The 11,305-nt window shown below is 28.0% G+C and overlaps 2 protein-coding genes and 1 long non-coding RNA gene across 3 annotated transcripts; 2 read left to right on the forward strand and 1 right to left on the reverse strand.

The window, feature by feature from the left end:
- Nucleotides 1-129: 129 nt before the first annotated feature.
- LOC127291104 (uncharacterized) lies at nt 130-1,088 on the forward strand. Its single transcript, XR_007844538.1, has 4 exons — nt 130-228; nt 326-384; nt 614-839; nt 944-1,088. It is a non-coding gene; the product is annotated as an uncharacterized LOC127291104 (long non-coding RNA).
- Nucleotides 214-3,646, reverse strand: LOC127291084 (TBC1 domain family member 19). Its single transcript, XM_051320008.1, has 10 exons — nt 3,514-3,646; nt 3,337-3,459; nt 2,234-2,441; nt 2,091-2,178; nt 1,956-2,016; nt 1,645-1,875; nt 1,275-1,584; nt 967-1,168; nt 703-889; nt 214-382 (listed from the first exon to the last, which is right to left on the reverse strand). The coding sequence occupies exons 1-10, from the start codon at nt 3,610-3,612 to the stop codon at nt 314-316; spliced, it is 1,578 nt and encodes a 525-aa protein (XP_051175965.1). The 5' UTR covers nt 3,613-3,646; the 3' UTR covers nt 214-313.
- Nucleotides 3,647-3,781: 135 nt separating this feature from the next.
- On the forward strand, nt 3,782-10,836 carry LOC127291079 (uncharacterized). Its single transcript, XM_051319999.1, has 5 exons — nt 3,782-4,296; nt 4,365-4,460; nt 7,594-7,755; nt 7,826-8,063; nt 8,139-10,836. Exons 1-5 carry the CDS (start codon nt 4,230-4,232, stop codon nt 10,378-10,380), a joined length of 2,805 nt encoding a protein of 934 aa, XP_051175956.1. The 5' UTR covers nt 3,782-4,229; the 3' UTR covers nt 10,381-10,836.
- The last annotated feature ends 469 nt before the right edge of the window (nt 10,837-11,305 follow it).

Consider the following 11,305-nt stretch of genomic DNA (forward strand, 5'->3'; position numbering starts at 1 on the left):
CTTACTCGGAAGGAAAATCACCGACACGTGAACATATTTATAAATCACAATATTATTTTCATTTTCTGTCAAAACTACGTTGGTAACAATGATTAAATGCATTTCATTTTTATCGACAGTTGGTTGGTAATAAGATTGGTAACCTATCGATGAAAATGTGTTTACAATAAATTAAAAATAGTTTTAAATAATATAAATCTTGAGGAAGGTGAATTTAGTGATGAATAGGTGAATTTATTTATTTTTTTAAGGTTATAAAACATTTAATTATATAGGTTATTTTGAATTAAACATTTTTCTGTTTGGTACACTATTATTCTTTCAGAAGAACTAACTGCAGCAAGGGCATCACTTTTAAAGATGAAAGATCAGCTAAAATTGCCTGTAATTGAAAAAAAAATTATTTAAATTATATGATTTCACCCTTTTTTTTATAATCAAAGTTAAATTCATTTTTAGGCTATATTTGAAATAACTGACATTTCATTCTTGTTAATTTGACTGATTATTGAGTTATTTTGTACTAATTTGGGTTATTTTATATTAATAATTACAATGTCAATTAATAATTAAAAGTTAGTGAAAATTTTTATAATAATTTATTATTTTTCAGATTTAGAGAGAAAAAAAATTGGAATTAATCAGTATGACGTTAAAACATTCAATAGGGGTTTTGACTTTCGGAAAAAAGTTTAACATTACCTCAACATTGCTTAATGTATTAACTTGCATTATATTTTCTTTCCGGAAACTGAGAATTGTTACTGCAAATAGTGGAATAATTTCCAAGGAATCATAGCCCAGAATCAAGTCCCATAAATATAAAAGTTGTTCCGGTGGTAAGTAACCACTGAATCCTCTCATTAACCATTTGAATACAATTTTAACTCTGTAAATGAAAAAAAAAATGAAAATTCAAAATATTTAGATTTTATTTATTTAGGTACTAAAAAAAATATAATTTACGGATGAATGTGTATATTTTTGAAATGTGACCAAAGTTGAGGCTCGTGACATTGTAAAAGACGTTCAAAGAGAAGACAAAGAGCCACAATACCCTGTCCATGACATGATACAGTGTGAAGGCGAAACCAATATCGCAAATAAAATGCACGAAATGTATAATACATTGCACAAGGATCGTCGTATAAATAACAGAAAGGACTTCCTGTGAAAATTTAATTTTTAATTCTTTATTAATAATAACAAAAGAATTATTTAAAATTAATTTCAAATTAGATAATTTAAAATTTCGAGAATTTTTATACACTAACCATACATAGTGAAACCATGAAATGGAATAACTCCACTAGGCGGGAAAACTAAAGTATTTTCAAGAGTGGTGGGTTTCCCTTGTAAAACGGCATGAATCACTTGACCACCTGCACTTCGATCCGTTGTTACAGGTGCCAAGACTTCTGAATCCCTTGAGAAACACAACATTGTTTGATAAAGAATATCTTCAAATACAAAATATTGATCATCATTTCTTGCTGTCAATTGAACGTCCTTAATTATTAATTTATCCACCATTATATCATATTGCGCAACCAATCCTTTTAATTCATTATAATATTCAATGTCCTGTAAAAATTCAAGTAACATTTAAAAAAAATGAATAAAATTAATTTATAAAAAATATACATTATCTTTGATAATTGTCCCCAAAATAAGGGACCAAATTCGACTTCTCAATGCAATGGGACAACCGCGTTTTAAAAATTCTTGAGCAAGTGGCGAGTGATTTGATTTTAAAATTTTTTCTCCCAATTCAGTCCTTTCATCTTCATAAGTTGCATAATTTCCAATAGCCGGCATATTTGGATTGACACCCAACAAAGGTGCCCCATCGGATATATCCGTATATATCGCTCTCTGTATTCATTATATAATTTATGCAAATTTACTTTGCAAATTATAACTTTCTAGAATTTTGTTTCCTTTATAATACTCACCAATTCCTCCAAATTCTTAACTCTAATTTGTATATGACTAAATTCCCAATTAGGCTCATTTCTATAAATAGAAATCTTTTTTTTAATATACACAAATTAATTATACCCAAAAAATTAATTATTTAAAAATCTTACAACTGCTTTTTAAAAGCCGGATCCCTAATTGAATATAAAACTTCTAAAAAATCTTTTGGAGCATATAGAGGTCTATATTGCGATAAATCTAAAAAAAAATAAAATTAGTTCTCTAATGTTTAAAAATAGAAAATTTGTTATACCAATGTCATAGGTACTGAGTTCATTCCATTTTTCCAACAATTGTTCCCTTTCTGAATTGGGTCGAATTCGCGCCAATGGTACATTAAGTTCATTGCACATAGAATTTAAAGATTTTTGTATTCTACGTTCCCACTGTATTTGAGTTTTCTTCAAATAACTTAAATCAGCATCGCCAATTGGTGTCTCTATTTTTGGCTGTAATGGCCCCTTTAAAAACAATTATTTTCTATTTATAATTAAAAAATATATATTATCATAATTTAATGAGAATATTACGATTACCATTTTTAAAAGTAATATGTCCCACTTGAAAATTTTATTTTTAAACAAAATTTACAATATTTGATTATTTCTTTTAATTCCAAGATTAAAATAATCTTTATCGTGGCAAAAATTTAATTTTCCTTATTTAAAATCGATAATTTTTGAAGAAAGTTTTTGTGATATTTTTTCCAATTACTGTATAAGCAATTAAAAAAAAAAAACTAATCTCCTTTTGAGTTTCAATTATGCGCAACTAATTTGGCGCCTATAATAATGTACGCTTGCGCAATTGTTAAAACTTGCTAGTCATCATGCCAATCATGGCGTCCATTCACGCAAAGTGGCTACAGCGTCGTTTCACCAACAAACTTCTCCATTTTCCGCCATTTTTGATGCCACGTTTATGCCCTCGTTTACTATAGACCCTCCGGCTGGGGTCGTTGCGCACTCCAAGTGACGCGCAATTTCCAAATAGGTAATGGGGGGGGGGAATTATTCGCGTTCACTGCAAATTTGCCAAATTCCGATGAGTCAAATCAACATTTAGTTATTTTTTTTTTTCTTTTAAATTTACCGCACTTTTAAATCGTTTTTCTTATTATATTTTTAATTACGTTACAGTCAAGCTATATTCAAAAAAAATAAAACTTTTCTCCAAAAATTTTACGCCATTTTGAAATTATAAATTTTCCTCCACTTGGAATTTTTACATTTTAATATATTTTTCAAAAATTCTTTAAACATCTTTTAAACTCTTATTTGGGATTTTTAATCAAGGAATTTAGATCGCAAATATATTGTACACTTTTTTTTTTTTTAATAATAAAGAAAGACTTACTTTAGATCTAGCCCAATGAAAAACGGTATTTCGTATTTCTGATTCGAGTCCATTTGTTTTAATTGCATCTAATAATGAATTTCTGAAATCTTCCTTTTGCACCGATTTTGATGCTACCAATTTCTATCAATTAAATATAAATTATTATTAAATAAATAAATATTTTCTAATAATTACCTGTAATTCTTTATAGAGACTTTTATAATTCTCCATATTTTGAATATCTTCAGTTAATTTTTTGTCACTTTTATCCAAATTATCTTCTGTATTGTGCATTTTAATCGAATTTACCAAATTTTTAATGTAAATAAATCAGAAGCCATTTGTAAATAAATTTTCTTCCCGCTGTTACTAAGAAAAGTTAATTATGCGCAAGTAAATGCGCAGAAGTTTAGAATTGGAAGCCATTGACACGTTTGCCATCTATGATGAAAAAATTACTGAAAACTGCCATGGAATTAGTGAAAATCACGTTTTGTCTGTATAATAATTAATAGTCTTTAAATTCTTAATTATATTTTTTAAAAAAACGTATACAAGTTTCAAACATTTTAGTTCGCGCGTCTTTCTCGCGCAAACTCTCTTGAATGCGCAGTTGCATTGTGAGATTTCAGCGAAAATCCGTTTCGCGCTTCAAAGCAGAAGTTTAGTAGAATTTAATGGTTTTTATCGGTTCATTTGAACCACTATAATCGAGGATAAATATGTGTAATATGACCATTCAATTGTGTGCTATGATTTATGAGAAAAACATAAATGTGCCTTAAATCTAGACGTCTTGATTTTGTGCAAGTTGCACATACTCTCGACCGGTCAGTCTCCTCGGCAATGGCGGTGTGTTCTCTATTTTGAAAGGTTCTTTTCGTGTTAATTTACTTTAAATCATCATCATCATGGATATCGCGAGTATGCTTGAAGTGCAAGTGAATGAGGTGAACGAGCCCGATATCAAGGAAAATTGTAAGTTTTTCTAAAATACACAATCAAATAACATCAAGACAAAAAACCTAACCTTTATTTTTTTACAGTAACACCCAGTGCGACATTTTCAAGGGCTCCATCACCTCCCTTGAAACCTTATTCTGAAGAAGAAAACAACTATTTCAATATGATGTATGGTCTAGGTGGGTTCATATTTTAATTTACCATTAAAATTTTTATTTTTAATGATAAAATGAATTTCTTTGTTCGATGATAACCACATCCGCCAGGTGGTACCTAATTTATATTTATGATTTAATATTATTGTTTAAATGGGATAATCATTATCAAAAAATTTATTTACACTTCAATAGACATTGTTCAATTTAGAATGATTAATTTGCCAAATAGCTTTTCAATCAAAAGTAATTGATTCAAATAAATTAAAATGATAACAGTTTCAGAAAGAATATTTAAAAATATTTTATTTACATCAATTAGAGTGATAAGGATATTCATAAACAAATTTAATGAACTCAATTCTTAGGTACTTGTGATATACATCCTATTTTTTAATAGGATTAAATTGATTTCAAATCTTGTTATATTAATAAAATATGTATTAATTTTATTCAATAATTAAAGAGGATATAAATTTACAATTGAATAATAGCTACACATTTGATTATTTCCAAACAATATGAAATTATTGTAATCATTATGATTTATTTTAACCCTTTAATAGCTAGAGAAATTTAAGTTTTTTCGGGAATAATATTTTAGATCGGAAATAATTTAACAAAATATGTTAATCATTTCAATTGTAGTTATTTTTTTTTCATAAAATTTGCAGTTATTTAATAATTGTGAAATCAGTTGTTTTGACATCGGATATATTTTTGTCAATTATACTAAAAATATGCAAAGAAATAAATTTAGAAAGTGACTATTGATATTTGAATATTTTTTCAAAAGTGAATATTTAAACACCAGGTAAGTAATAAAAAAATTTAATTTTATTGTTAATCCAATGTTAATAATTGTTTTATTGTTTTGAATTTTCATTATTAAACAAACAAATTTTTATCAACTTTTAATTTCTGTTATGTGTGGATTTTTGTCAAAGATTTTATAACAAATGTAAATTTAACTCGAGTAATTGTTTTATATATATATATATTTAATGAGTTTTCTTTTTGATTTTAAATAGAAAAATAATTTATTTTGCATAAAAACTCAAGTGACGCGTCACTATATAACCCTATAGGCTTTTCAACGCCTTGCGGTTAATTTCATTTCTTCCAATTGGGTTTCTAACCTCAAAATTGAAAAAAAAACTTAGTTATATCTTTTCGTATCTATGAAAATTTGTTTGAATTCTGTCAATGTTCTTTCATCATGAGATTTGTTTACAAAGAACTAATAGAAATTATAAAGTGAATTAAAGAATGTTCAAAAAAATTGGTTTTTATTATTTCTAAATTACAATGAGTGTTTAAAAAACAGGTATGTTTGAATGACAAACGTGACAAAAGAATTAATTAGCTCTTAATCTTTGTTGAGTGAAAATAATAAATTTATTGTTATTTATTTTTTAGAAGCAGTAAATGGATTTTCAAGATTTTTTCATTAAATACTACATTGAAACAAAAATAAAGGAAAGAATAAGAGAATAAAACTAGAAAATTCTAGAAGAACGTTGTTGAATATGTAATAAAACTAAAAGTGAAACAGTGAAAGTGAAAAATATGAAATAGTTAATTTAAACTACAAGTTTTTCAAAAATGGATTTAATTAAAAAAAAGGAATTTTTTAAAAATAATTACGATATAACTAAAAAAGGAAGAAGCTCATGCTTTAAGTGGAATTGCAAATAAATGTTTGGAAAAAAATTTGTAACTAGTATAGAGAAAGAAAATAACGAAATGGATTTAAAGAATACAAAACCTGATAAGGAATTGATTGCCTGTATAAAATATTTACAAAAGGGTATGTTTGATGTGAAAGTTGTGGATATTAAAAGATTAGCATATCAAATGCTTTCAGAATACAATCTTCTCGTCAAGTCCTCTGTGAAAGGAGAAGTGGGAAAAATTTGGGAAAAAACATTTTTTAAACAAAATAAAAGTATAAAACCAACTCCCACAAATATTCCCATGACAAAAGAATATTTATTTAAAAAAATGAATGATTATTTTGATACATTCACAAATATTTACAATACTCATAATATTGATTCTACAAGAATTTATTATTTGGAAGCTACAAAAGTTGCCGCGCAAATTATGATTATTTATTGTGTAAATGCTGCTGGTTGTTATATACAGAATCCAATGATTATTTTGAAAGAATCACAAGAAGCTGAAGATTTAAAACAAAATTTCGAATTATCGCAAAAATGTTGTATAACAATATCTTCATCAGGTCACTTGACACAAGAATTATTTACAATTTGGTTAGAAAATTTCATAGTAAATTTTAAAGTGACACTTGACAAGAGAATTGTTTTATATATCGATGAAAATAATTCAAAGTGTAAATACTTTAAAACTATACAATTAGCTAAAAATAATGGAATTTTTTTAATACAAGTTCCCACTTATAAAACAATGCATTTACAGCCACTTTTGATGGAGCTTATAAAATCTTTTATCACTCAATATGCTAAAAATGTGAAAATTTGGTGTTATGAAAACACTCAACAGCCATTGTCATTGAAAACCTCTACGGATTTATTACTTGAAGCTTACGAGGAACTAAGTGCAAATCAAACTGCTTCTCATTGTTTTAAAGACGGTGGTATTTGGCCTTTAAATAAAAGTTTGTTTTTTAATTCATTTATAGGAGTAATGGATAATGATATGTTAAAGAAAAATGAAAATTTATTCGAAGAACCAGAAACTTCTACTGATGATGATGATGATTCTGAGGAATGTTTAACTGAAATAGAAGCTTATAAACAAAAGAAAGAAGATTCTAGTGCTGAAACTAGGCTAAAAGAATCTAATTCTAAACCAAAGGAGGAATCTAATAATTCTGAATTAATAAAGGAATCTGATGAATCGTCAAAAAATACTCAAAATGAAAAGGAAACACTTGAGAACGAAGCAAGAAATACAAATAATTTAAGTGCATCAAGTGGTAAGAAAATGTGAATAAAAATATTGATTTAGAAATTTACTGATAGGAAAAATTTGTACGTCTTGATATTTTGTAAAAATAAAACGAATAAAAAAACATGAAATCAACAATGTTTCTATTTTAAAACATTTTTAATAATTTTTATAAACAATATAATTATTTAAAAAAATATTAATTTCACCTGTTTATTCACAGACATATCATCGGTCAGGTTTTCGAGAATTCATTGCACAGGCTGTGATATTCATCTTGGTTCAGCTCCCGCACAAGTTACCAATATGTTCGAACATCCAAAATTAAGAACTCTTTTATGCTTAAAATGCTATGAATTTTACGGCGATGGAGACTTTGAGCAAGGTTACAATCTTTTTAAATATTACATTTGAAATAATTTATATTTTTTTCATGTCAAAATATTATGTCACAGGAGATGATCAGACCGATATGTTTTGTCGATGGTGTGCCAATGGTGGCAATTTATACTGTTGTTCTGACTGTAGTAACACATTTTGTTCAAAATGTGTCAAAAGAAATTTTGACGCAGTAATAGCAAAGAAAATAGAGGATGACGAATCATGGAAATGTTTCGTTTGCGATCCAACTGACGTTTATCCAGCGAGATCACTTTGTCGAGCAATTATTCAACATGTACAAACTGTGTGCAGGTGAGTCGATAAATTTATATTTTCTTTTTTCCACAAAAATTCTTCTTTTTTTAAATTAAATTTAATGAATTTTAGAATTCTACAAAATGACAAGACAATGACGCAGGATGAAATTGATGAGAAAATGAATTTGGATGAATCTCGATGCTGCAGTCGTAAAAGAAAACGCAAGAGACGAAAAACTGGATCGGGTTCCGAGGACGAAGACGATGAAACGTATAATCCTATACTCAGTGAAATGCCACAAGTTAAAAGACGTCGCACGAGAAAAAGTGGTCAGGTCACAAATATACATACCAATGGTTCTTTGAATAATCAATCAGACGATGAAAGTTCACTTCTCGCTGGTGATAATGATTTACTCCCTTCAATGATACCCTGTGAACAAACAATGACTGAAGGTGATACTGCATTACCATTTGGAAGTCCAACAAAGGTACAAACACAACCTTCTAAAGTTATAACAACTGACAAACTTAAAACGCAAATTCTTACTAACAATTCGAAACTTAATCAATCACACACATTAAATTTACTCAAACCAATGAAAATACGCAGATTAACTGCAATATCACCTGTACCTCAATTGAGAACAACCCTTATAAATCCATTGTCTCAACAACATTTGAGACCAAATATAATAGGTCCAACATCACAAATTCAGATAAGACCAAATGTAATACGTCCTATCACTCATCTACAACCAAGAACAATGTTAATTCAAAAACGTGCAAATCGACCAATGGTATCAATACCACAACCCCGAACACCAGCTCCAATACAAAATAAACCTCGAATTTTATTACCAAAATCCCGAACGTCCAATATTTCCACAGCTCCAAATATTATCGATTTAGAAAGTGATTCCGATGAAGGTGTCGAAGTTATTGGTGCTAGTGATAGAGTGACACGAAATAAAAGTGCACAAATGAATAAAGAAGATCAAAAAACAAATAAAAATTTCGAACAATTAATTTTGAATCAAAAGCATGATATTGATATTGAATTACAATCGCTCAGGAAAAAGTTCAATTATGTTTTATCCGATTCAACGAGTAAAACACCTCAAGTAACAAACGATGAAGCATCATTGAAGATGAAAAAATTCCAGCAAGTTATGCGAAAAACATTATATAGATTAGCACAAATTAATGATAGAGTTGTGAGGGAATATCACAGTTGGAAGAAAGCAACTCCCGAAGATGAAAATAATGAATCGACAGATGTCGATTATTTCCCAACAAAAAATCCCGATGTTACACTTGAAATGTTATGTGTTCGTGATTCTGAATCGGAAAATGAAGAAAGTGACAATGAAACATCAAACGAGGGGACTATTCTTGAGGCGAGTAATTTTGAGGCAAATCAATTAAATTGTTACAGTAATCTCACGCTATTTAGAAAAAAACGTACAGTCGAACAGGGCGTTGGTGATGATTCAATAGAAAAAATAGATAAAGCGATACAAGCTTATGATGTTCGAACTCGAGATTATGAAAAATCAATTGGTTATTCTCTGCTTATGAAAGCCGAATACGATCCAAAGACTGAGAAAGAAGTTTTAAAACCTGTTGAAGTGCTAAATGAACATTTTGGCAAATTTCAGGAGCAATATATTTTTCATTTGCAATATATTGAGGAAAATGGAATTAAAACTACTGAAGATTTAGAAAATCTTCCCGATCCAAATGAAACTCCACTTAAGGATCTCATTGATGCGAATTCACCTTTTATTGCCGAAATGTTGGAAAACATTCCACCACCAACGGTTATTAATGGAACAGCCACCGAATCGGAAACAATGGAAACAGAAACATCAAGAGATAAGGATAATAATTCTGATGAGGAAATGCCGATGGAAGAAATTCCTGAAAAAGAATTCTCCAATGAGATAGTTCGAGAGAAAGAATTTACCAAGGATGTAAGTCGAGAAAAAGAATTATCCGAAGGAGACGAAGAAGAAGATGAAGAAGAAGAAAAGTGTGAGAATGAAAATCGTGAATTTACACATACAGATTCAACAGCCGCAACTTCAAAAGCTGTTGAAGAATTAGTGAAAATGGTGACAAAACTCTCGGATGAATTGAAATCGAGTAATAATTCCCCGGAAAATACAACTCTCAGTTCGGTAATTGAAAAAAATGATGAGGAGATTAATAATAAAACGGAAAATACGAGAAAAGTCGAGCATGAAAAAGATGAGGAAACTGTTCTTGCTGTTAGAACACTTATTGAAGAAGAAAACAGTAGTGATAACAACTATAATAAATCACCAACAGAAACCAGTGCGATTAAGGAATGTAACTTTCTAAATTAATTATTGATGACATTAAACGAAAATTTAATTTAAGAAAGTGATTTATAAACAAAAAAATAGTCGTAAAATTTATATATAAAAGAATTTTTATGTCTCTTAAAACATGTTAAGATATCTAAGTGATTATTGATTTTTTTTTGGTAATAAATGATTTACCAGTTTTTCGACTTGAATCGAATGCTAATCAATCCTTAGCATAAACACACACACACACACACACAAATTTTATCGAACCAACTGTAAGAAACTGGACACAGTCTAAACAAAAAAGTTTGGCTTCATATTTTTCTCTTTCAATTGAAAGTACGTTATGAAAAGTGTTTAAAGTTTTAAAAATATTCTTCACACTTTCATTAAAAAGTATTACATTTAAAAGTTTTTTTTTTTTATTCTAAAAAAAAACTGTCTAACAAAAAATGTACGTACATTTAATATTAAAGGATATTTTTATCGTCATATGGATTAACGTAAAATTTGAAAAAATACCAGATTAACATTCATAAATAAAATAAATGTGTGAATAAATTTTCATCTTATACGAAAATAAAAATTTCCGATATCTGTTATTTTTTCAGATTTTTTGCGATAATTATCTGAATTGTAAAAAAAAAATTCCTTGAAAATTAAAAAAAACGCACTTTTTTAAACTGACAAAACTCTGGTATATGAATCAGCAATAAGGAGTTAATTTAAAAATGAATAATAATAAAATTTTGAAAAATATAAATAAATGATTGTAAATATTCGAATAGAATTTTTAGATTCTATTTTTTTTTTTTTATGATAAAATAAAAATTTAAATCTAAAATATCAGAGTAATCTTTCTAATGCAAACGAAAATTTATTGTTCCTTAATTAAAATTGTGATTTTTAATACATTTCATAGGAAAATTATTCCACGAAATAAGTAATTTGTACATAAAAA

This window comes from Leptopilina boulardi, unplaced genomic scaffold, assembly GCF_019393585.1.
Source record: "Leptopilina boulardi isolate dan_hultmark-lab unplaced genomic scaffold, ZJU_Lbou_2.1 LbouV2_123, whole genome shotgun sequence".
NCBI classification, from domain to species: domain Eukaryota; kingdom Metazoa; phylum Arthropoda; class Insecta; order Hymenoptera; family Figitidae; genus Leptopilina; species Leptopilina boulardi.

Coding starts and splice junctions, on each gene's coding strand:
- LOC127291084 (XM_051320008.1), bottom strand. CDS start 3,612: ATGCACAATACAGAAGATAATTTGGATAAAAGTGACAAAAAATTAACT. Junction 3,460..3,513: donor GTCTCTATAAAGAATTACAG/GTAATTATTAGA, acceptor TTTAATTGATAG/AAATTGGTAGCATCAAAATC. Junction 383..702: donor ATACATTAAGCAATGTTGAG/GTAATGTTAAAC, acceptor TTTCAATTACAG/GCAATTTTAGCTGATCTTTC.
- LOC127291079 (XM_051319999.1), top strand. CDS start 4,230: ATGGATATCGCGAGTATGCTTGAAGTGCAAGTGAATGAGGTGAACGAG. Junction 4,297..4,364: donor GCCCGATATCAAGGAAAATT/GTAAGTTTTTCT, acceptor ATTTTTTTACAG/TAACACCCAGTGCGACATTT. Junction 7,756..7,825: donor CGATGGAGACTTTGAGCAAG/GTTACAATCTTT, acceptor ATTATGTCACAG/GAGATGATCAGACCGATATG.